Here is a 26234-nt window from a genome sequence, read left to right on the forward strand (position 1 = left end):
TTACTTGTTCTTCTACTTGGCAGGCATACCCTGCCTATTGAGGCAGCTTGGGGCTGACAAGTGGCTTTTCACTCTGTGGCTCCATGGCTGCAGCACGTCCAGCTTCATTAGGGTTGTAATTGGAGACTTACTTTGAAAGCTCAAAGCAATGCATCGCCATGCATTGGCTCAGACTGGGAGCTCAGCCCACCACTCCTTGTGCTGCCACAGCAGCTGCCCCACATGACGAGTGCCATGGTGGGGAGAAGACACCTCTTCCATATGCCTTCCAGCCCTCACTGATGCCTGCAGGCGGGTCTGTTGAGACAGACCAGGCCAAGAGCATCATAAGCTCAAGGTTTTTTGGGTCACCTGTTTCCCCCTCCTCCACTTACATATTCTGCTTCTCTCCTATACACTCCATCCCCCAGATCATGCAAAATGCAACAGTTCCAGCTTGCCCTGGCAATTACAGACTAGCCAGGTTGCAGCTGCTGTCCTTGCTGCTGAAAGTCCCTCTACTAGACTGGGGCCTCTTACCCCGCCCAGAGCCTTCCAGCTGGAGTGCACTGCTTTTAATTCAATTAGGTGGTCCTGAATCCTCCCCAGGGAGCCTGGAGCGGAAACTGACAAATTCTGTTTAACAAAGACATTTTCCCCCACCCGCCAGCTTTGGATTCTGCCCTCACCTCCCTCTCATTAGGTATCTAACAAAGTGCGTCCCAAGAAATCTACTTCCAATCGCTAGTAATTCAGGGGGCCTGATGCAATTTTCTACATGATAAGGGTGTCTCGACTGCTGGCAAACGCCATAATGAGCCCTGTACAGCGGCTCCCCATCAGTCACTGCTTTGTCATTTCCTGTTGCTGAAGTTTAGGTTCTTATCTCTTCAGCTGAAGGCGCAGACAACAGGCCCTCTCCAGGAGGGCTTGCTGCCCCCCCTACGTATGGCAAGCCTCAATTATGGCATCTGGCATGGCCTTTCAGCTGCCATGGGGTTTAAAGCTCTGAGTCTGTCAGCCAACCAAGCCATGATTCATTCTTTAGTAAATGATGTCAGAGGGTTAATCTAAAAGCCAGCTGTGGGATCAGGGGAGAGGAGTCAGTGATATAATTTAAAGAAAATTCTGGCAAGGATTCTAATCTTATATAATGCTATATAATAAAAGCATAATATGCAAATTGACCGAATCACCAAACAGCCGAACAACCATCTGGATGACCATCTGGGATCATACTATGACACCCACTGGTGGTAGATCAGCCAAAGTGGGTGCAATGTGATTGGTTGGGGCCCAGCCATCCCCCATGATCACCTTGCAGAGTGGGCCCAGGCCACTTACTGGTGGGCTGCGGTGGGTGGTGGGGCCTCTCTCTGTGAGGGAAGCCTGGTCCCGGTGCCTGCAGGAAGCCGGTACCGGCAGCCAGGGGAAGGAAGGCCTACTCTTGCTCAAATTTTATGCATTGGGCCTCTAATCCTATATAATAAAAGGCCAGCCACCATGAGTGTAATGACCAGAATGACCAGAGACTAAAACCACCCGGCCCCTTGCCGGGCTGGCCGTCCCCTCTTCCTTCCCTCCCTCCCCCGTAAGCAGTTAGGGGTGATCAAGTAGGCAGGCAAGCAGTTAGGGGTGATTAGGTAGGCAGATAGCCCCTTGCAGGGCTAGCCCCACCCCCCAGCAAAGAAAGAGGGAGGCCCAGGCCACCAGCAGCAACCCTGTGGCAGGTGTGTGGCTGGCCAGTGATAGCCCCGCAGAGGGAGGACCAGGCCAGCCAAGCCATCGCACCCCACGCCTGTCGCCTGCAGAGGGAGGCCACCGGTGGCAGGGGAGGGGGGTGCAGTGCTGAACAGATGAAAAGCAGTGTCAGCAGTGGGGTTGGGGCCAGCTGCCTGCAGGCGGGGGAAGGAAAGCCATGATAGGCCCTGATCTCAGGCCAGACCTAGGGACCCTACCCAAAGGGTCCTGGGTTGTGAGAGGGTGCAGGCCAGGCTGTGGGGACCTCCCCCCCCACCCCCCCGCCCCAGTGCATGAATTTTCATGCACCAGGGCTCTAGTTTCCTTAGCCATCCTTGCATCCTGAATCAATATACTTCATCTGTGGGCTGGGAGTCACAGGCACACTTTCTTAAAGCATCATAGGGCCTGTGGTTGATGAGGTGTTTGGGATAGACCTGCAGTATGACTTGGTCCAGCCCTGCTCACCCTGATGTGGGAGCTCAGGGCCAAAAAGCAGGTCTTTACTTTCTTATCTCCTCCATAGCCCCAAGCTCAGGGCAGGGTACACTGGGAACTCCAGCAAGTCTGGTCTCTGGAGAGATGATTGTCTCTTTTCCATTTCTTCATTCCCTGAAAAATTGCCGTGAAACCAATGTGGTGCTGGTGATGTTTATCTTCAGCACTTGGCAAGGCTTCCTGATGTCCTTATGGACATGAATCTGGGGGGGGGGGGGGGGCTGTTATGAGGGGTGGGCAACAAGTGAGGGTTAGCAGGGCTCCACTGTTCCACTCCCTCAGGATTCCTGCCCTCATCCCTGAGGAGTTCAGGTGCTTGTCAGCAACCTGGGTGAACAATGAATGTTAAGCACTCCCCTCACCAAGTGTCTGTAAGACACTGTGCTGGGCACTCACTCATGCTCCTCCTGTCAATTTTTACTATATTCCTGGCTGGTAGGAATCACAACCCCTTCCTTTAGATAAGGAAAGCAAAACTCTAAGATCAAGTGGAAGATCCAGGATTCAAACCCAGTTTGAAGGATGCACACTTTTTAGTACTCAAAGTGTCCTGACCACATCCACAGATGATACAAAGGTTGCGGTGGGGATGGAGGCAGGACTGTAAATGTGATGCATGATAAAATCAGGGTCCAGAATGATCATAAGCCCAGACAATGGCTGAGATGGAGAAAGTGAAACCGGCAGGGAAGAGAACCCTGCCCAAGTTCAAAATAGAGCAGCAGAAGGTGAAGATGCTCCTGACAATGGCTCACATGCCAGCCTGGACCCACAGACTTTCAATGGATCCCTGTGGTGTAGGTTAATAATAAAGTAAATGACAGACTTTGGCTGTACCAAAGGGGAGAATGTGTTTGGAGAAAGGGGTAATAGCCCTATTCTATCCTCCAATGTTGATCTGGCCCCACATTTTGGGGGGAGTTTTAAGAGCGGTCTTGTCAAGAGGAGACGGCCAGGAGGATGAGAAGCAGAAACCAAGTAGGACAAAGATCAGTCAGAGCAGTGGTTGACAAATTCATTAGTCAACAGAGCCAAATATCAACAGTACCATGATTGAAATTTCTTTTGAGAGCCAAATTTTTTAAACTTAAACCTCTTCTAACATCACTTCTTCAAAACAGACTCGCCCAGGTCGTGGTATTCTGTGAAAGAGCCACACTTAAGGGGCCAAAGAGCAGCATGTGGCTGCGAATCGCATTTTACTGTCCACAGAATCAGAGGAAGGAGAGCTGGTCAGGCTGGAGATGATATAACAAAGTTTGCAGGCAGCAGGAGAGCTGATGTGGGCCTGGGAGCTGACTTCTGTGGGGCTGGCCTCAGGAAAGAAAAGGTAGGGTCAGGGGGAGGAACTGGAAAGAGACAGAAGGAAGAGGTTTACAAGGGAGATAACAGATGCTGGAAAGGGCTTCCTGGGAAGTAATGAGCTTGCTGTCACAAGAAGTGAGCAGGTAGATTCTGTAGAACCCTGTGCTTTGGAAGGTGTGTCAAACTCCCTCCTTGAGGTGGAGAGCACCAGGTGGGGAGTTGTATGATAACCAAGAGACTGTGCGGGGACCAATTCAAGCCAGAGTTGTATACAGAGCTGGGTTCTGTACTTATTTGTTCCCAAGGCATGGAGCAACTGAGATAGGTTTGGGCATAGTGAACCCTGGAAAACCACAGGCTCTTGCCTCTTACCCACCATTCGCAGCTTCTTTTGAGTTGACTTGGGCCTAGAATCTGAGCAGGTGGAAGAAAGAGTACCTGTGAGCTTGGGGAGAGATAGGCCTGTTCCTGCTTTCTGCCATTTGGCCTGGCAGAGTGAGAGGACAGGGGTTGTAGCAGTCTGGGGCAGAAGGAAAGATAGGCAGGGATGTTGTGAGGTTGTGGGAGGGGAAGGGTCTCTTTCTCTGGATCTACCATTGTCCTTATGGTAATATTTTCAGAGCTGGTGTCTTGGGATGAGGACAGACCAGCCAAGGAGGCTGCTATGCTATCCTGGACACTGGGCCTTCCAGGCAGCCATGCTTGTGAGGAAATGGAGGCAAGCTTGTGTTGGGGCTTCTCAGAGAACCAGCCTATGGCTGTCGTGTGCTTTTCAACTAAATTCGTGAAAATTCACCAATCAAAGCCAGGAGTCTATGTCCTGCCTATGCCTCCACTTTGGGCAGGTCTCCAGAGATAGTGTTGTAATCAGTAGTTTGAATTAAAACACCAGAGCAGCATGGTATCATTTCAGAGCAGCCCCACCTGCCCCTTTCTGTGAGGGGATTAGGGAAGGGGAGGGCAGACTGATTGGGAGCCACCCCCTCCTCCAAGGGGTGGCAGCAGATTCCTCCTTTCCTCAAATGTATCCTCCCTGTGCCAAAATCCATGGAAGCCTGTGGGTTTCAAGTTCTGCCAGCATCTCTCAGGGCCGTGGGCTACCTCTGCCTGGTGCCCTGGCACCCGGCCTGGACAAGACTCTGGATCCCAAGCCCCAGCCCTAAGAGGGGACCCAAATGACTGCATGGATTTGTCCTACCTCACGAAAGGCTGAGACCACCCCCACACCCCCCCCGCCCAAGGAGAGCCTAATGTATGCATCCAGGCTCCAGTGCACATGGCCCAGTGCACATGGCCCAGTGCACATGGCTGGGCCTAGAAACCTGGTCAGGGTGGGCCTCACTTAAAAGAGGATGTCTCTGAACTGGAGGGCACCCAGGATACTGTGGAAATTTGAAGCCAATTCATTAAAAGAAGAGGCTGCTTAGCCTGGGGAAGCACAGACTCTCAGTGGAGCAGATCACACTCTTCAAAGAGAAAAGGCCAGCATCAGAGAAGGAGTGAAGGAGACCAAAGGCTTATTCATGTATATATATGTGCAGTAGCCACAGACTCAGGGGTTCTTAGAGCATAGTGGGTCTCCAAGGCCAACCCCCCCAGAATGTGCAATAAGGGGAGATTTCTTTGTATCTATGCGTAGCTATATACCTACTCATGTATATACACAGCTCTGGCTTGAATCAGATCACTCAAAGCAGCAGGTCCTGAAGTATGGTAGAAGAAACTGCTGTTTGGGTTCTGTACTTCTTTGTTTGAAAAAACAATAGAAAGTTATTTTGATTTTCTGAACTTATGTATGCTATCCCAATACTCCATTGATGATGGTGATTGTGATCTCATTGGTTACTGAAGCACATTTTTCTGGGAACTATGACAGATCAATTATCCTAAACTGCCTCAGTAGCTACAGATAGTGCATTCCTGTTGACTCAGTGATCCCAGAATCTGGACAGCACAATTATTCTAAATTGCCCCAGTGTTCCCAGATAATGTGTTTCTGTTGATTCAGTGATTCAAAGATAATTTAGATAACTAACTTGCTCAGTTTCACTTCTGTAAAATCATGAAACAAGTTCCTCATTCCAGACCCAAAGATATAATCGATACTTTTGTGATATTCTGCCAATATAAGCCAGACGTGACAAGCTGTTCGGGGCTTCGAGATTTGGAAGTTTAGCCCCTTGTATGCTGCTGGCTTTTAAGAAATGACTCCATAATTCCACTTTTTGAGGCACCCTTTGTAAAATGGGGGTTACACTACAACAGTCCCATAGAGAAGCCCCACTAGAGGGAAAAGCTTAATCAATTACCAACACAACCAGCTTCAGGCACAATATCCCAAACCAGGAGACCACCCGTTCTTGCCATTCACTGAAATGGCTGGCTTTGTTGGCTAGTCTGCCCACCAGCATGCTGGATGGCTGACCACATCCCAGTGTCTCTCCAACCGGTGCACGAGGCTTGCTAGCATTGCACTGCAGCCCGAGGACAGAGTCAGTAGCCTGGGGCAGAGGGAGGGCCCTTGGAGGCAGGGTGGGCTCACTGGGGGTTGAGTGTTTCTATCAGTTGTAGCTACTGAGCCATGGCGTGGGTTGCTTCTAGAGGTAATGAGCTCCTGGCCAAGGCAGAGCAAGAGGAGAGACTGGCTGACCAACACGGTAGATGTTGTCAAGGAGATTCCTGTCCAGGGTGGGCTGTTGAGATTCCTCTGCGCCTAATTTGGAATAGACCACAGCGCTCTTGTTCCTAGAGCTTTGAGAATGGGAGCAGTGGGTGGGGGGAGACTGTGTTCACCAAAATATCAATTAGCCAGGATGGTCTGTGCTTTCCTGTGGAGGCTCCCAGGAAAACAGGCTATGTCCTCAAGCAGGAAGGCATGCATGTTTATTTTTCCTGAGTTATTTCCTCTCTACAGCACATCTGACCATGAGCAAGGAGCCGCACTTAAGACAGCATTGTTAGCCACATGGACGTGGGGCTCCAGAGATGAAGGCCTGCAGTCCTATGTGTGAAAATATTTGTGTGTCAGTTTGCATGTGTGTATGAGCATGCACACATGTGTTAAATGTGTGCACCCTGGCAAAGGTGTGCGTGTGCACTTGTGCACATAAATGACTGTGTGGTTATTTGAATGCTATTGTGTGAATGAATATGTGTGGAACTGCGTGAGTGAATTCTAGGCTGTAGAATCTTAATTTCCTCTGGTATTATTTTCCTGGTACACACCAGATCTCCACCCTCTTTCTTTTCCTTTCTTCTCAGAAATCCATTACTGAAAGGTTTTTACCCACCTTCAGGGGGAGGGGGAGCTGGGGAAGGGAAAGCTAAAATCACAAGGCCCAGATCAAAACACTCAGCAGCTCAATGAATTCACAGCGTTTTCCCGCATGACTTGGAGGGATAATTTAGTGAGGTCGCCAGCTGGAAGGAAAGGGATTAATTCTGCACTTAGCACAGCTCCGGTGAATAATTCATCACCAAGATCTTTGTGCCCAGCCCCTGGGCAGCTGGGAAAATGTCCTGCACACCTGCCTGTTGCCTGCTTGGATTCCCCAGTGCCTTGATGGCTTGATGCTCCTTTGGGTCCTCAGAGCACACTTGTCCCAGTGAAAGGGCGGGAGGTAGGGGGAGGTGAGGAAAGGGCTGGCAGTGGCCTCTCCTAGACCCTGAGAAGAAGGGCTGGAGCACTGACCTCTAATTTGGGTAATCTGTGACATTTTTCTCCAAGGACTGTCTTTCCCCTTTCTTGGTGTCTTTCGCTGCCTCTGTGTTCTCCCCTCTCAGTGCCTCTGGCTCCTGGTTTGGGAGGGGCTATGTCAGCTACCTAACAAACTCTCTCACTAGGAATTAGAGGATGCTCTAGAAGGCAAAGTAGAACGTTGCACAGCAGGGAGTGCTGATGGGAGGTCTCAGACACTCACGAGAGGCCTCGTGTATGCAGGCTGATACGTTTCTGGATAAACCCTAGAAGGGACAGTGGACAAATTACAGCAGGTGACTGCAAGGTGCACCGGGGTCAAATGATGGATTCAATCTGGACTCAGAGCCCAGGTATGATTGGCTAGAGAGAATCTCATCCGTCAGGCAGGGCTCAGCTCCTGGTATTTTTCTACTTGGACCAACCCAGCTGTGGTAGGCAGCATTCCTACAATGGGCCCTCAAGAGTCCATACCCTAACTCCCAGAACCTGTGAGCATGCTGAGCTGTCACTCTTGTGCTTATGTTTAATGGCACCATGCACCATAAGATGGGAATGTTATCAGAGTGGGCACAACCTTTCCCATGACCCTTCGAAAAGCAGAACATTTTCTGTATATGCTGACAGAAGAGGAATCCAGAGTTTGGAAGTTTGAGAGGGAATTAGCATGCTGCTGTGTAGAGAGTGCCTGGGAAGGCACATGGGCATTTCTTTAATTATTGTCAGCTGAATACAGTGGTGTTGGCAAAGCCACATTTTGGAAACACGCTTTGCCAAAAGGCGGCAGTGTTCTCAGCTTGATCTTCATTTCTGCCCAGGTGCTGGAGTGGGCTGTATTATCTAAATCCGGCCAAGCACCAGGAATAGATGGGACTCGGGCCCACCCAAGAATGCGAATAATCTCCTTTGTCTTTACTTTTAGTAAAACTTCCTGGTATTTGTTATATAAAATAAACATGCTGTTTTGGCTCTGGATCACTGTTCCTGCCTCTGTCCATGTCAGAGGACAGTGATCCCACCCTGCCCCAGCTTTTCCCTTCTATCTCTATTTCATTTTCTCAATCCCCAGCCACACTGGATGTGGAAAAGAGAGAACCCTCCATCCTGCTGGTTTGAAGATGGAGGAGGCCATTGTGAGAAAGAACGTGGGCAGCCTCTAGGAGTTGAGAGAGGCCCCTGGCTGATAGCCGGCAAGGAAACCGGACCTCAGTCCTACAACTGTCAGGAACTGGGTTCTGATGACAACCCAAATGAGGCTAGGAGCTCAGTCTTCCCATAGCCTCCAGAAAGGAGCTCGACCTGCCAGCATTCAGTTCTCAGCAGAGTCTGAACTCATCCGTGGGTGTTTTTTAAACTGCTGAGTTTGTTATAAGCTACAGAAGCTCATGTTCTAGTCACCCTATGGAACCAGGCTCGGCTTAGACCAGCTTAGAGGCTAACTCCCAGACTTTCTCCTCCAACTCTCTTCTTTCTAACTAAGCCTTCTCTCTGGTTCTCTGGAGCCTCAAGTCACCCTCAGACGTTTCCATCTAAACCAACAGTTCCCTCCCCGCTGAAGCCCTGAGCCATCCCTGAACAAGGCCAGCAATTGCAAAGGAGGCTGGAACTCACTGAGGGGCTCCTGGAGGAGGCACAGTGCTTCTAGCCACCCCAACTTCCCCTGGCCTTCAGCCTTACCTCAGAGGAAAGCAGCTGAAAGGAGAGATCTACCGTGGGGGCCTCGCCATTCAGGGTTTTCAGCTTGGTGTCCTAGAGAGAAGAAGGGAGCAGTCAGACCATGATGTCCAGGGCAGCTCTGCCTCTGCTGAGCCCACTCTTCTGATTACTCAGGAAGGTGCCTGCTGAGGGCCAAGCCTCCTTCCTTCCTCAACCACACCGCTCTGTACACCCTTCCCCACTCCACTGGAGACCTGACTGGCACCTTCAGACTTGCCTCCTGGTGAGTAAGGAAGGTCTCTTATGACCACATGGCCAGAAGTATTTTAGTAAAAAAGATGGGATAGAAGTCGACAATGATGATAATAATGTGTTAATACTTATTGAGAACTTATTCTGTTCTAAGTGCTTTATGGGCATTTCCCCCAAAATCTCACAGCAAACCTATGAAAAAAAATATTATTACTATGAACCCATTTTACAGACAAGGAAACTGAGATGCTGAGACTTTAAGTAATTTTCCCACAGTCATGAAAGCTGTAAGTGGTAGGACCAGAATTTGAACCTAGTTAGTCTGGCTCTTGAGTTTGAGTTCTCAATTCTTATTAAACAGAGAGTCTGTATACAAACATGCTCCCATTTTAGAGTTGGGCACTCTGAGATTTAGAGAGGTCAAATAACTTGGCCTAGCTTCTACCAGGAGGACTAGGGTAAGTCAGGATTTGAACTCAGGTCTCGCTGGATAGAGGCCTGAGCTCTTGTTGCTATCCCAAGTTGCTCTGGGGCAATTTCATCACAAGCCCAAGGGCAAGATGGACTTCCTGTGTTTGTGGATGCTCCTCACACCTGACAGCGATCAGCTTCAAGGGTGGGGGGCCCTGCTGGAAGCTGCTGGAGAAGCCAGACTCGCCTGTGTTGGTGAGGCATGGAAGAGCAAGGCGGGGCAGGGTGGGACCGGGTGGACTTGCCAGGTGGCAAACTCACGGTGATGGGGAGTCTCTCTATTCGAAACCCATTCAGGCCTTTTCCTCTCAGCATCTTGGAATACAAATGGCTCTTCAATGGCAACACAGAGACTCCCAGGGGCTTTCCGAAGGTCCACGACTCACCGCCCTTCACTGTGGTCAGGGGGAGGACAAGCTGAGGCTCCCAACAAAGTCCCCCCTGAGGCTTTTCAGCTCCCAGCCCCACAAGGGGCCCATCCTTTGGTACCCAACTCTCCCATCCCTCACCACCCACCTCCTGGCATTTGCCCACAAATATCCTCCTCCTTCTCTGCTCTTCAGGGCTTACTGAGTTCAAGGCCAGCTCTAAGCATATTCCTGAGTCTGGGTATTGATATGCATCTCTCTTGCCCCTGTTTCTGGGGGCTTCAGTCTTATAGTGTGGACTGAAGATGGTGGATCGGCTATTCTCGGAATCTGTCTCCTCTCCACTCCCCAGGATGTGAGTCCTGAGAGCCCCATCTCTCCCACCTCACTGATAGTGTATGGGGAGGAGTGGTGATGCAATAAAACCACTCGGACCCAGTATGGGAAGAGGGCCTGTACTCCAGAGCTGCAATTTAGACAAGGAAGGCAGCCTGGTGCTCCTCTGCCTGTCTGTGTGCACTGGGAGGTGGCCCCGGGACCACCCCTGCAGGAGCAGAGGCAGGATGGTCTGAAAACCCTGTCACACGCGTGCCCTTACTTGAAGTCGAGGTGTAGTACTCCAGCACCAAGGCGGTGTCTTCTGAGAAGCTGGTGGCTCCGTCTCGGCCTTGGAAGAGGAAGGACTGATTCCACTGGGGCAGCTCCGGGGGTCCCCCGGGCTTGGACAGCTGAAAGGAGAAGGTGGGAGCAGATGATGGGCCATAGCTTCTCCCCAAGCAAGGGGTGTCCGAATACTGGGTTCTGTGCATGTCTATATATGCCACAAACTTTTGTCTCAATTATAAAAGCAACACACACTTAATGAATAAACTTGGGAAAATACAGAAAAGTAGAAAAATTAAAAATCCCCTAAGTTCCTATACTGAAGACAGTACATTTTTCTAGTCTTTTCCTATGCCTCTTTTGTATATGATTGCTATTCTAACATCCCATTTTAAAAATTTACTTAAACATACCCACAATCAGAAGTAACATTTGTCACTCAGAATTGGCTATTCTGTCATGTCCAAGTGCCCTGGTTTCTCCCTTCCTATTTTTCCTGTAATAACATGCATTGAATGTTCTTTGACATATCTCTCTGCATTTCAAATGGTGTCCTTAGTATCGAAAATAGAAATTTGAGTTAAAGAAATTCCTTATGGATAGACTGTTTTCCTAAAGAGTTGCACCAACATTCACACCCATGGCTGCTGGCATCAGAAATGCCACATCAGACATGACCTCTACCCTGTCACAGCCCCTCTGTCCCTCACAGGCTTACCAGCTCCTCGCAGAGGCCATGCCAGTTCTTCAACGGAATTTCAGGGGTTTGCTAACACATTAATGCAGCAGCTCATGTGCCATTTAAACAATGAAACAAGACAGCATTAACTATAGTCCCCAAATAAGGGTCTGTGACACCTGGGGGTGGTCAGAAAAGCCACCTGGTAGGAAGAGGGACCGGTGGAGGGCTCTGAAGGAGGACCGGCAGAGCAAGGGAAAAAGGAAAGTCTGAGTGGGAAAACAGCCCAGCAAAAAACATGGAGGTGGCTTGGGTGGAGGGCTCCTGGAACACTAGAGGACTCTAGGTGGAGGAAACCCAGAATGGGGGGAGTGGGGACTGAGACATGGGGGTGTCACCCTATAACCCCAGTAGGCCGTCCTGCACATCCCAGCACAGGGCAGTCATTGGTGCGCTCTCTCCTACTGGCGGTCTTGCCTCTGCCCCAGCCAGGGGCTGTCAGCAACAATGGCGGAGACCCCCCTCCCATTCCCGCTGGAATCAGTCATCCCTGGAAAGGTCAACGCAAACGCACCACCGGCTTCAGGGCTATTGACGGAGGATCACAAAACATCAGTGGGTCTGCTCCCCCCACAGTGGCAGGACCCTAATGCCTGTCACAGTAATGTGCCTGTTCCAGTCTGAGGCTCAGCTGGAGGTTCAGCTGTGTCTGCCCAGTCCCTCCCCTGGGGAGGGGCCTGAACACAGGCAGTGGCTGAGGTGACGGCAGTGTTCCTGCAAGCAGGTGATGGTACAGTGCCCAGACAGCTGCTTGGCCATGAGGTCAGTTAGAGAAGCTGCTTCTAGGTTCAGTGGCCCTTGGAAGTGACCTTTTAGGATTGATTGCCAAACCATGCCGTCCCAAAGGCCCCCCCCCGCCCCCGATTCTCCTGTGTGCCAGAGGGGCATTCAATAGCCTGGACCACCTGCCAGGCATTGGGCACTCAAGGACCTGTGACTCAGCCCCCCGCTGCCCTATCCCTTGCTTCTACCCTGGGAGAGGGGTATTGAATGGATGCTGGCTGCCCTCTCTGTGGTCTGGTCACGTGTCAAATGAGGTCCACAAAGCCGGAAATGGTGTCTGTCTGCCCAGCATTGACAGCTCCTCTCCTGAATGGTTTCACACAGTGAATCCCCAGAAAAGGGGACTCATTGGGTTCCCAACAAAAGATCCCTTCAGACTGAGAATTGAGTGTGTGTGTGTGTGTGTGTGTGTGTGTGTGTATGAGCCTCTCCTGTATGTGTAGTGGGCAGGGGAAAGGAATCAAGGTTGGCCACAACCACAGCCACACCCACATCACACCCACAACCACAACCACACCCACACCCACATCACACCCACACCCACACACCCACACCCACATCACACCCACATCACACCCACACCCACACCCACACACACACACCCACACCCACATAACACCCACACCCACAACCACACCCATACCCACATCACACCCACACCCACATCACACCCACACCCACAACCACAGCCACACCCACATCACACCCACACCCACACCCACACCCACACACACACACATCACACCCACACCCACACACCACATCCATACTCACACCCACACTCACACCCACACCTACACCCACACCCACAACCACACCCATACCCACATCACACCCACACACACATCACACCCACACCCACAACCACAGCCACACCCACATCACACCCACACCCACACCCACACACATCACACCCACACCCACACACCACATCCATACTCACACCCACACTCACACCCACACCACACTCACACCCACACCCACACCCACTCCACACCCACACCCACATCCACTCCACACCCACACCCATACCCACACTCACACCCACACCTACACCCACTCCATACCTACACCACACACACTGCTGCCGGTTGTGCTCAAGCTTGTGACAGCCATGCTGGGAAGATTAGCTGCCAACAGCTGATGCAGTGTGGGACCTCCAGGGAGCTATGATGCCAAGAGACTGGGATCTATCTCAACGTTGCTGTGTAACCTTTGGCAAGTCCCTTTCCCTCTCTGTAGTCAGATTTGTCACCCTCCAATGTTTTCTGCTCCTTGTCCTGATGAGCTGTTGTGAGGATTGAAGGAGACAATAGATATTTTGCTGTGAAGGTGAAAGTCAATTAATTGTACTCAGCAAACATTGACTGGGGGCTTCTCCATGCTTGATGCCTCTGGGATGCTAAAGGGCATACGGGGGAGCTACAGCCAGAGCCTGCTTCCTCTAGAGTTCATCATCTTCCAAGGGGATAGCCCCCCGACCCATCCATGATTCATGCAGAGGCCTAAGCAAATTGCAGGTTGTGGAAGCTAGGGTGTAGGAAGAAAAAGCAATGATTTCTGACCTGGGGAAGATCACGTAGTTGGTAATGAGGAGGAAGACCATGCAGGCTCAGAGTGCAGTAGAGGTGAAGACTGAGAGGTGAGAGGGGACGATACAGGTGTGGAGAACAGCCAGTTACCCAGTGGAACTAGAGAATACCTCTGAGAATTGGAGCAGTGAGCCAGGAGACTAGAGAAAGTGAGGCCTGTGTATGTGGCTGACAGTGAGGGCTTTGTCTTATGGGTGAGAAGAGGTCCAGTGGAAGGGACTAGTCCTGGGCAGGAGGTCATTGTGGCTGTTTCTGACAAGATGGATGGGAGAGGCCTGGCCATGAGTGGAGGCATGGCCAGCTCTAGGGCAGGATCTGTGGGATGATAAGAGGCCCCATGAGAGGTTGGGTACAGACCAGCTTCGGAGGCTGAGACAGGAGATGATGCTGGGTGCAGACAGTTTCTCTCACCACTGCTTTTGTTTCATTGGCCAGGAGCTCCGCCTCAGCTATGTAGCAAGCCAGGCCAATAGGAGCAGCCTGTTGGGCAATGTTCCCCCTCAAAGTTCTGGGAAGAGGGTAGGAGTAAGTCCTAAGTCTCAGACTTGTGCTGGGTCCGGCAGACTCATCAGAGCTCAGATTTTACCATCATTGCCAGGCTCTGAGAGGCGTGAACAGACATCTACCTCTCAACCATTCCTCTCCTCCCTCCTAGCCAACAGAACCCACTTTGGGCCAGTATGCCTCCTTCTCCTGCATTAGCGACTGCAAGGTGATGCCATGCTCCTCCTCAGGATTGGCTGAGAGAAATGCATGTGACCTAGTTCTGGCCAATGAGATGAGAGGGGTGGTCTGTGGGGGAGGGGTTTGCAGGGGAGGTTTCAAGTTCCTCATTAAAACCGTTTTCTCTATTCTTGGTCATGTCTAGATGGGAGGCTGAGACATTTTGCCTCCATGAGTTGTCCAGCTGAGGATGGCATTTCAGGGGTGTTGGAAAGATCCCGAGTCCCTGAGGACACTGCTGAGCCAGTAGGTCAACCAATTCTAGCAGCATCCTACATGGGGGACCCTTTTAATGTATGACAATAAATTTCCTTAGAACTTAACTCCATGTGAGTTGGGGTTCCTGCTACTTGTAGCCAAACATGACAAGGGCAATGTCCAGACGGGCCTCAAAGGGGGCATTTGGCATCAAGGGAGGGGCATCTATGAAAAGGATGGAGCCCATTTAACCTTCACCCCAGGCTTGGGCACTTTGCACAGGTTAGTCCTCTACATTTTCCTAACAGTCCAATAAGATAATAATCAGTAGGTCTAGAGAAATTGAGCAGCTTGCCAAAGGTCACTCAGTAAGTCACAGAGGTGGGTCCAGTCTCAAACCCCTGCCCAAGTGCTTTGGCATGGTGGGCAGCTGGTGGGTAATCACAGTACTCCAACATGTCAGAGAGGCAGATGCTAGGGTTCCTGTGCCGTCCCCTCCTCCCCCATTGCCCCCTGCCCAACTGGAAAGAAGAGGGAACTGAAACTCAGAGTGGGGACACGGCAGGTCTGTGTGAGTTCTGAGCCTAGGATTGCTGACTGGTGTTCCTTCCAGGTGGGACTCTGCCCACTAACCCCCTAATCTCACTTTACCACAGAAGCTCATCTCTCACTCCTGGCACCTGGGCACCTCTGTGCTGGCTGCCAGTAAGCTCTCAACCTGGCCCAACTGCTATAGTACTGGGTGACCTTCCACAAGGGTTCTGCCATTGCTGGACCTCTGGCCTTGAGTCCCACACATGCAAGAGGCACTGCGGCAAGTTTCTGTATTAAAGGATACCTCTGCCACCCAGACTAGCCAGGCAGCAAAAGCAGCCAGAGAAGGGCGGGGGGTGGGGAGAGGTTCACTCATTAAAGCAGCCAGTGCCTCCTGCCCCTTGGGACTGCCTGCTGATTAGTTTATAATTTTCTGAACAAATGCAGGTCCATGTGTGAGATGACTCTGGGGAAATCAGGCTAAGGATTGGCTTGGGTTTGAAGCCTTTGTCCCCAGTGTCCCCCTTTGTTCCACCCCTTCCTAACACCATCACTCTTGTCCATGTCCGTCCGAACCTTCTTCAAATGTCTTTGCCTTTAAATGAAGATTGTGACTCTGAAAGAATGCCTCATTTTATATTTGCCATGAACATTGGTGGACAGACAACAGGAAGAACTTCCCAAGCACGCTGTCTTCTTTAAGGCCCCTAGAATGTTGGGAACATCATGTGGGGCAAGCTCCTGCTGAAATGCAGACCATGGAAAAGATGGGCATTTGCCTGGACTCAGACATTCTCTGCACACCTCTCCCCAGTACACTCAGACACACTGGCCTCCTCTCCAACCCAGACATGCACCCCTCCTGCACACCTGTGCTCTTGTTCCACCTGCCCTGCTAAACACTCCTCACTAAAAACTCAAGTCTTGCAGCTCGATGCCCAGGCTTCATATCCCCCTCACCTCTAATTAAAGCAAATTGTTATTGTGGTGAAATACACACAACAAAAACTTACCACTTTAGCCATTACCTACTTTTAGAACTTTCCCAACATCCCGAACAGAAATTCTAAACCATTAAAAACTAACTTCCCCATTCTCCCTGGCCCCAGTCCCTGGCAACTACCATTCTACTTTCCGTCTCTGAATTTGCCTCTTTAGATACCACATTTAAGTGGAATCACAATATTTGTCTTTTCTCTGACTTCTCTCCTCTGATCTTTACAGCTCTGGCAGCCTCTCCTGGTTTGTTATTAGATTACCTATTATCTGGTGTTGATGTTTACCCTTTTCACCAGACCAAGAGCTCCCTGTAGGCCGCTTCTCTGCACACAGACGGCACAGCCCTAGGCACATGGCAAATTTGGTGAGCTCCATAGTCAAGTGAACAGCTTGGATGATTGTGTAGGTGAGTTACTAGAGGACTGGACCAGTGAGAAGTGAAGTAGGGAAGAAGCCATACCTGAGGGCACCCGTTCTGGCTGACTTGAGGAACATCGAAGTTCATCACAGATGGAATAGGGAAGGAGAGTGGGGTGAAGGGCAACCCCAGGGAGGCTGGATCCTGGTTTATCTGACTGACCCTGGGGAGGCAAGGAGACAGGGGTCAAGCACTGCTCAAGAGTGCTGTCCTTCAAGCCCTGTGTCCAGCACTCTTGACCTTGTATGGCAGCCAAGGGCCTCCAAGTGGACTCAGGATTGATGTGAGAGGAAAGTGCAGTGGCCCACCTAGGACAGGTAATGGTCCTTGTCCTTCTGATCACTAGTAAGGGCCTTGGGAAAGCGCATCTTGGTCAGGGGATGGAATGCAGCTCCCAGGTTTCCTTCCCCATGACGCACCATGGCCTTGGCGACATCCGAATGCCCCAGCTGCCCATCTTTAAAATGGGTCTGGCATCCCTGCCTCACCTTTGGAAGACCTTGTGAGAATGGCCCAACCCCATGGTGGCATTCTGGTTTAGGCTTGGGTGGCATGGAGGCTCAGGGGTGGGATTCAGGGTGTGTGTGTGTGTGTGTGTGTGTGTGTGTGTGTGTGTGTGGTGTGTGAGCTCACAGGAGGTCTGGGAGTGAGGGCATCTTCATTTCTCCAATCCACAAGGAGGGCTCATAGTTTGTCAGAACTCAACAGATGGAGCAGACGAGTCAGGGAATCTTCCCAGACCACCAGTCAGCGGAAGTGCAGAGGCAGACAGCTCCGGAGATGGTGCTGTCACAGAGGGCACATGTTCCCTGGGGAACTCTCCGCATTGTGTGTCTCCAGTGGCCAATCTAGACTGAATCTCCTCCTGAGGACTGTGATGCTCATACCTAAAAAGAGGTCTGGGGGCAGGGGAGTGAGCTGGGGCTGTGGCCAGGGAGACCTCATGGAGGGCAAGGAAGGGGACTCTGCAAAGCTAAAGGTCATGAAGTTCTGAGATGACCCTTAGGCTGCCTCCTTTGGGAACACCACCACTTGAGTGGTGGGTATAAGATGAAGAGGTTGAGGATCACCTTTCTTCATAGTATGCTGACCCCCCTCAGCCTGCTCTCAGGAGGGGTCTGAGCTTCCCCTCTCCACGGGCTGTGGGTAGCTTCCTGGGTCCTCAGTCCCAGTGGGGAGGCTGGAAGGGCCTTGTGGGGAGAGCAGAGTTCTAGCCATCCCTCTCCTCTGTATTCTGCCCCCCTCCCTCCTTGCTCACAACACTTGGGCCTTACTCACTTAAACTCCATGTAGTTGGGAACCACCCGGGCAATGACCACCATGGGACTGGGGTTGTTGACTAGGGGTTCATTTATTCCCTGAAGAAAGACCTGGGGAAGAAAGGAGGCAAGTGAACCCAGGTGGCCTTTAGCTCTCTCCGGAGCATGGTTAGCTAGCCTGCCTGCCATCTTTCTTTTCAAATATGGGCTCATTTCTGCCACCATACCTCTGCACCTGCTCCTGCCTCTCTAGGGTCTTTGCTTAAGGCTGCTGTCCTTCAGGCCCTGTGCCAGGCATTGGGTGGGCAGCAAGAGAAGACATGGATTCTGTCCCACATACCTCCACTGCCATCCCAGGCAGCTCCTGATCTGGATCTGGGCCCTCAATTCCTGTGGCTCCTTTTACTTCTCTGACCCCTCACAGGCCTCTGCTCTTGTCCCTAACCCATCCCCCTTCCCAGGCAATTTGATACATGGTGGCAAAATTGCTGTCTTAAAAAGAAATTAGATTAGTAATTCCTCTGCTTGAGATTTAGCAGTGACCACCCTTCCCCCCACTACACTTAGAATAAATGCCATAATTTTTACCATGATAGTCAAGACCTGCACAAACTGGCCTGTCTGCCCCTTGGCCCACAGCTCCTGCTAGCCCCCCAGGCTCCACAGGGGCAGGGACTTATCTACCTCATTCACTGCTGTATTTCCAGTTTTTAGCAAAAGCACCTGGCTCAGAGTAGAAGCCCCATGTGTGTTTGTGGATAAATGAATGCCATCAATGAGTAGGAAAGGGGGGCAAGGGCAGGAAGAAGCTGACTGTTCTTATGAGGGTGAGAGAAACAACCATAGAGACTTGGGAGGGGAAGGAGGGGGAGGAAGATAGCAGTGGCCTCAGGGAGAGGGCTGGGTTGAGCTAGTCTTGGAGGTTGGGGGGGATCCTTGCTATAGGTCTACTCTAGCTCAGCCATTTACTAAGTCTGGGCCATTAAGTCATTGCGGCCAGTCCCTGCTCCACTCTGGGCCTTAATGTCCTAACTTGTACACTGAGGGGTTGACCATAATTTCCCTGGTCCTTTTAGTTCTGATCTTCAAAGGGAGGAGAGTGCCTAGGAGTAGGGACTTATTCTGGACACATGCTAGCATCCATGAGGTGGCTCCCCTTTCTCCCCTCCACCCTCAGCTCTCTCTCCTAAGCCCCTTGGTTGGGACCTTCCTGACCCATCTCAGCTGGCTGCCAGCTGTGAGCTGATAAGGATTTAAAATAGTGCTTACAGACTGTCAGCTTTGGGGGCCTCTGAAGACTGAGTCCCTTCTTCAAATTCAAATGATGAAATCTCTAATTTTGGCATTTCAAACTTGGGATGGGGGTGGGAGTCTGGGCCTGAGGGATTTTGCTGGAATGCTGTCAAGCTCTATTGCTTACAGGGACTCCAACAGGTGTAAGGGCTAAGACGGGGGTCTGAAAGATGAAGGGGGGGAACTAATTTATCACTGTTCTGGGCTGAATGGTCAGGTGTTGAATGATTCAGGTGCCCAAGCACACCTGCTCATGACAGCCCTGTAAGGAATAGGAGCAATTTCTTCTCCCACTGTCCTTTCTGGTATGCCCCCAGGAGCCTATAGGGAAGACATCTATTCTGGGGCAGGGGAGGGCACTGAAGGGCAGAGGAGCCCAGACTCTACATGGGATGGCTGATCCATAGTGAGCCCCTGCAGGTCAAGGTGAGGGCATGAAAGGGCATGATTGAAGAGGGTGAGGGGTGCAGAAGCTGCCTACAGGTCTGATACATGCTGGCATCCATGAAGTGGCTATGGGGAAGCAGATGTGTGGGCCAGGAGATCTGTGCTCCCGTATCAGACTGCTCTTGAGGCTCCATGGCCTCAACTGTGAAATGGGATTGAAGAACACTTATTGCTCTGTCATGGGGTGGATAAGGGAAAGGGGCAGGGGCAGGGGCAGGGGCAGGGGAAGCCTGAAGTTTGGGCCACCCTGCCTTCATCCTGATCAGATTCAGGTAATGGCTGGATTTGAATCTGTCACTAGTGGGCAGTTTGAAGACTGAGAGAGAAAGGAGAGGGGTTTAGGTATTTGGCCTATATCCTCCTGGAGCATCGCTAATTCTCCTAAAGCAGTGAAAGGCTTAGTATAGAAAACAATGGTGTTGGGTATGTGTGGAATAGGGCCTGCGCCTGGCCTGGCTAATGGAAGTTAATTATTGAATGAATGAATGAATGCCTAATTAGAAGACCAGCCAAAGCTCTTCAGAAATAGGATTCAAGGAAATATAGGGTGGCCCCAAAACTTTCACTTGGGGGAAGTAGGCCCTTTGTCAGGAGTCACTACTTTGGGAGGGACAGAACGGTAGAGAAATAATCAGGAGATATGAGCCAAGGTGGGGGCTTTTCCTGCTCCCATGATATTTAGACATTGCACTTTGGAAGCCTCTGTCCTCCCTGTAGCCCTCCCTGCATGGTGTGTGAGAAGCAGACCGAGGGAAGACAAGGTTCGGTCAGGGCTGTATGCCTGGAAAGTGCTGGATAATGTTAGGCATCTTTCATCTTCATCTCCATCTCCATAATCTCTGCCATCCCAAGGCTATTCTTCACAAACCACTTTTGCTATTTTGAAAGTCCCAGTCTTACCCAGACACCTCTGCTTCACATCATCAAAATTTGACCCTTTCTGCCCCGCCCCCAAGGGCCCCAGGCTGGCACCTCCAGAGCTCTGTGGTCACAGTCAGCTTGGTGGGGGATGAAGCTGCCCTTCCGGACAACAGTTGCGTACAGTTGGGTCTTGGCAGTGGCTTTCCCAATCTCTGTGGGCTGGGAATAGAGTGAGGGAAGAAGACAAACAAGAAGAAGCTTGACTAAGAAGCAGACCCTGGCCATAAATCCAGCCCTCTGCAGACAAGCATTTGCATTGCTCCACCGGGGCGCCCCGCTGATAATTAAAGGCTCCCTGTGAGCCCTTCCAAGGAGATCAATATAATAAATCTTCGCTTGTCTATTTGAATATTTCATTGCCCTCACAAGGACCATGCCTGCCAGCTGTCTTTGTAAAGATGTGATAACTAGGCTTGGATAGAGAGCCAGGAGGCCTGGGTGATGCTCCCAGAACTATAGCTTTAGTACTGAGTCTCCCACATGAGTCACTAATCTCTTTGGACTTTGCTTCCTTGCCTCATTCGAGGTCCTGAGTGTGTGGTTCTCCTTTAGGCATAGGGAGCATACAGTCCCCTGAAATTATGGTTGAGGAGTCATTTGAAAAGGAGGTCAGTACCAGTGCCTGGGAAAGGGAGGCAGGAAGGGAACTAGCCTGAACTGAGCACCTACTATGTGCTGTATTTGATTCTCCAAAAGGCCATGTTAGGAGGCATATTATCTTAGTTTTGTTGATGAGAAATGGAGACCCAGGGGGTTAAGCAGCTTCCTATGTATATATAGCTAGCAAGCAGAAGACCTGAAAGAAGAACCCAACAATTCAATTTCACATTGTTCTTTACTCTGAACCACTGTAGGGAACTGGAGTGCACAGTGGAAGAGAGAGAAATGATGCTTCTGCTTTTCATTGGCCCAGTGTCTGGCACACAGTAGGTGCTTAATAAGTACTTGAGCAATGAGAGAGGAAATTCTCCTTTCCAGCAATCAGCTCTGGGAAGGGGGGGTAGGCAGGGGAGCTGGCCTAGGATGCTCAGAATAAAATGAGTGGCCCGAGGCCCACTAGCTGGGTGCATTCCAGGGAACACCTTATCTCCCATATACTACAGCTCTCTTCAGGCTTCCTCCTGCCAAGGTAGCATGTGGAGGCAGCACGGAGTGAACTGGTTGGGAGATGGTGTCACCTGGATTCACACTTGACTCTGCACTTCACTTGCTCTGTGATTCAGGATAAAAGGATTCTCTCTCCTGAGTCTCAGTCCTATATATGCAAAGTAGAATTCATCTTGAGAATTAGAGATGTTGTGTATACCATATAACCCAGGACCTGGAACATAGCAGGTGCTTTGCAAATACTGTATGAAATTTATTTTTAGATATACTCTTTCTCTTTCAACATATATGAAATCAGAGTGCATTTTCAGTTGGTATATTCATTTAATGTGGTAGATATTCTATGCCATTTTGGCTGTTTTATGAAGATCAATTTGGAGAATTCCAATTTTTTTTATGGATAACATTCCTGTCTATTTGCTGTGTTTCCTGAGCCCCACAAGGTCCTAGACTGGTCTTACTGCAGGGTGGGCATGGATGCCTAGAGTCACTATGAGAGAATGACTGGGGGCTCCCCCCCTACCTGTCCCAGGCCCATGTGGGCCAGAGTGAAGGGCTCTGACTCACCTTCACCAGGTCAAAGTGGTAGGGGTGGAAGACACGCAAGTACTTGATGGGGATTTGATAGGACAGCAGCTCCTCTTTTTTGTTGTTGTCCACCACTTTAAGGACCACATCTGGAAAGAGAAAAATAGAGCACAGAGTTAGGATCAGGCTTAGCTGACCACTATCCCTCCCTCTGAGTTGAGAGACATTGCTGAGAGTAGGGAGCAGGGGCCACACTGAGGAATCCACACACAGGCACGCATGCACACATCACAAGCACTGCCTGAGCCCCGCACAGGATAAGGCTCTATGCTAAGCACTGCTAGAACCCAAAGATGCCATTCTCATCTAGTTGGTCTAGAAACTTCCAGCTCAGGGATGGACACATGCAGAAATGAGCCCAGCCCCCATAGCAGAGATATACATGTGTATGCTCAGAGACACACAAGCAAGTAAGAATAGTACCCCTTTCCAGGAATAAGGCTCCTCCCCTTGGTCACAAACACTCTCATCTGTTCCTTAGGCAGGGACTTTCTCTCACATTTTGCAAATGGGGAAAAGAAATCTGCTCAAGAAATCTTCAATACAACTGTCAGTAAAAGTCTATTCCAACTACATGAAAACTAAACACTAAGAATGATGCATTTAGAAAACTCCCCCTAAAGACACTATATTTTGCCATAAAAATGCATAAACTTTGGATAAAATTCAAGGAGATCACCAATGATGTTGGAATAGTCATAGCAGTACTTCTTAGTGAGTACCTACTGTGTGCCAGGCATGGGGATGGGTGCTCCTGAGCCTATTCCAACAAATCCTCACCCTTAAGTAAGAAGGAATAACTATCTGTTTTTTTAAACATGGCCACTGGATCTCAGAGAGGTTATATGACTTGATCAATATCACACAGCTAGTAAAAGGCTGATGGAAGAGGCTGAATTTGGCGAGACATTTTCTACTCTGGAAGTCTATCATTTGAAGAGGATGAGAGCTGTGGAGATAGGAAAGGAGTAGAAGGGTGTATAAAGGAGTGAGAAGTATTGAGGGAGATGGAGGAGGAAAGAAGTTAAAAGAGAGATCTAGAGAATAATGGGAGAGAGGCTTGAAGTGGACAAGTGTACTCTTGTGTAACTCTCTTAGCCTCTGACATTTCAGAACCAGGAACAGGTACCTGTTCTGTAGGCTAGGCAGACTGGAAGCAGGGTGAGTCCTTTGGATTAGGGAGTGTAGGTGGAAGCTGAAAGCTTTACTGGTTACTTTCACTCTCTTTCTTCCCAAAGCTACCCTGGACACAGAGAGGGAAAGACACTTGCCATATTCCCTCAAAGCTAGCCACATGGGATTCACACTCAAAGGGGAGGGGGAAACTGTGCACTAAAAGGATTTGAGGTTGCCTTGAAGAAACTAGAATAAATCAAGGGAGTTGAAGTAAGCAAGTCTGGGTCCTAGTACCAATATACAAACTTGCTCTGTGACATTTAGCCAGTCACTTAACCTCTCTGAGCTTCATGTTCCTGCTCTGCAAAATGTTAAAACTTTAAAAAGAAAACCGCTGTCCCTCTCCTAATCTTGTTATAGAGAGGAGAATGTGTTTTTCAAGCTATAAAATTCTAAGCAAGTGCTCCTTGTAGCTACCATTACTTTCCTCCTTGTTAACCCTCTGTAGTGCTCCATACATTCACTCAGCCTGAGCAGATTGAGAAGACTCAGCTGGGGGATTCCAGCTACAATAGTAGCTGTGGAGGCTGCAGCCCCGCATGGCCATTACCCATGGGCTCTAAGCCCCCATATCCAGTTGGAATTTGCTGAGGTCAAGCAAGGGGTGAGTGCCCTACCTCCCCCCTCCCCAACCCTAATCTCTGTGTGGGCAGCCAGAAGATGAGCTGGAATTGGGGTGAGTTGACAGTCATACCTCCCTGTTCCTGTCCCTATGCTACAAACATGCTTCAACAGCTCTCATGAGGCCAGTGAGCTATTTCTACTGCCAGCCTGCTTTGGCCCTGACACAGGGTCTGAAACTGCGCTCTCCCCGAGACCCCCCTCCCCGCCCCCCCCCCCCCCCCCGCCTTTCTTTGCTTTTCATTAGCATAGGGGTGTCGAACTCAATCAGAGAAGGGGCCAAAAATCTAAAATCCAGCCTAAATCGCGGGCTGAATGGTTTACTGAACAGTCATAAACTGACAATGTCATAAACTGACAGCGGAGTGCAGTGATGACAGCGCGGTGCGGGCCACATTGGAAGGCCTGGCGGGCTGGATTTCGCCCGCGGGCCTTGTGTTTGACACATGTGCATTAGCACATCACTGAGTTACCTCCCCCCCTTCCACCCTTCCTCCACCTCTTGGCTGGTCCTCCATCTCCCCAACCCTCCCACTGTAGACATCACCACAGCAATCATTTCCAACCAGCATCCAGCTACTTCAATATGAAAAGAGGTGTCTGCCAATATTCCCTGCCTGTGGGGGCAGGCTCCCCCCACCCCCCGTCCTGTCCCTCCTACAGTGAACCCTGCTTCACTTTCTGCTGCAAAGATAGGCTTGAGGCCACCCATCACATGCTTTCTTGTGTTACCCCAGCTGCGTAAAGCCCAGGTGGGATCCCAGTCCAGATTCACTTGCCACAGTCACACAGATGCAGGCATACACACACACACACAACTACACATACACACACACACTCTGCACACACAGACACACTTGCCTACAGGCACAGTCACAAGCACATTTTTGAACAAACATGATGTTCATACATACACATGAACCAGCATGCAGACATTCACAAAGATAGGGACACACCTGCATTTGTATGAAGTCCTAGGTCAATTTTTTCCTCTTTCACATTTTTTTCATATCATCCCAACAGCCCCACCTCACCCTTTATGGTGGAAAACAGTCCTCTGGCTTGACCCAAGACTAGCCTCTTTCCTTTTTATTTATGTCCCTCCTCAATCTTTTTTCTCTCTCCCCATTCATTGTCTTCACAACTGGTTTTCTGCTCTTTGTGGGGAGTGGTGAGGTTTCAAGGAGGAAGGAAAGCCTGTCACCTGAGAGAAGGACCACCTATGAAGTTCTTCTGACTAAATACTAGATAAGACCAGAGACTAGAGCTCTCACCTGCTCAGGCTTTCAAAGGAGAAAGCATAAGTATACACACGCATGCGTGCACACTGGTACCTCAAATTGCCTGCAGTGTTCAAATTTGTCAGGACATGGGACTGGAAAGGCTTCTGGGGTGGAGGAGTGAGGAATGTCAGGCAGTTTCTGAGAGCAGATACCGACCCTTGGAAGCACAGGAACATACTGTAGACAGCGCTGGGCAGGACCAGGCATGATAAGAAGCCGTGTATGAAAACAGCTAAAATACTGGACCTACAGTGAGCGCATGGATGCCAAGTCCCTCCATTCTCCACTTACTGGTGGCTTGAGTTTGAGCCAGTTACTTAAGTTCCTTGAACCCCAGTGTTCTCATCTAAGCAGTGGGAGCAGCATTGTTCCTCTCATGTGCCACTCCTCTAAGAGATACTTGGGGTGTGCCAGGAAACTGTGATGTGCTGTGCCAGTGGGAAATGCAGCAATAACTACCATGGAAATAACAACAATGGTCATAAAAAAGATTAGCTTCCATCATCTAGAAAATTTGTTTATGTAGGATAACTCATTTTTCCAGTAGGCTAGGTAGATGAGGAATGACAGTATTATAATTTTCTTGTTTAAAGTGCTTTTAACTGAGCCCCCAAGGAGGCATTCAGGTGGCTTCCAGCCGAGTTGAGAGGGAGTTACTACCCCCTTCCACACACACAGGGCCCCACCCAGCCCCCTATCTTACCTTCTTGTCCCACATCCTCAGCTTGGATCTCCACTGTGACTGTGTCACCCCAGATGGGGGCTTTGGTAGGCTCTGAGGTCACAGATGTGACTGCCTTGGAGTCCTGGTTCTTTGCTTCCTCAGACGTGGTTTTCCTGGGGAGGGAAGGAGTAGGCTGAGTGAGAGGGAAGGTGCCCTGCCTGCTCCTCACCCATCCTGACTGCACAGTCCATAAATCTGAGCAAGGAGTGGACAGGGCAGGAAGATCTCTTTCCCAGGCAGACACTCATGTCATCTCAGGC

At 50.3% G+C, this 26234-nt stretch overlaps 1 protein-coding gene across 1 annotated transcript in view; it reads right to left on the reverse strand.

Moving 5' to 3' along the window:
* The window catches only part of CCDC33 (coiled-coil domain containing 33), a gene marked incomplete at both ends in the record, with an annotated part of 91659 nt that overhangs the window by 51544 nt on the left and 13881 nt on the right, over nt 1–26234 (reverse strand). Inside the window, 8 exons of the mRNA XM_084880291.1 lie at nt 8897–8968; nt 9860–9993; nt 10565–10694; nt 16598–16718; nt 17834–17925; nt 20527–20634; nt 22150–22259; nt 25954–26087. Coding sequence (XP_084736417.1) covers nt 8897–8968; nt 9860–9993; nt 10565–10694; nt 16598–16718; nt 17834–17925; nt 20527–20634; nt 22150–22259; nt 25954–26087 — 901 coding nt within the window. The remainder of the gene's footprint in view (nt 1–8896; nt 8969–9859; nt 9994–10564; nt 10695–16597; nt 16719–17833; nt 17926–20526; nt 20635–22149; nt 22260–25953; nt 26088–26234) is intronic.

This window comes from Pipistrellus hanaki (assembly GCF_964339955.1).
Source record: "Pipistrellus hanaki genome assembly, chromosome: 1".
Taxonomy (NCBI): Eukaryota; Metazoa; Chordata; class Mammalia; order Chiroptera; family Vespertilionidae; genus Pipistrellus; species Pipistrellus hanaki.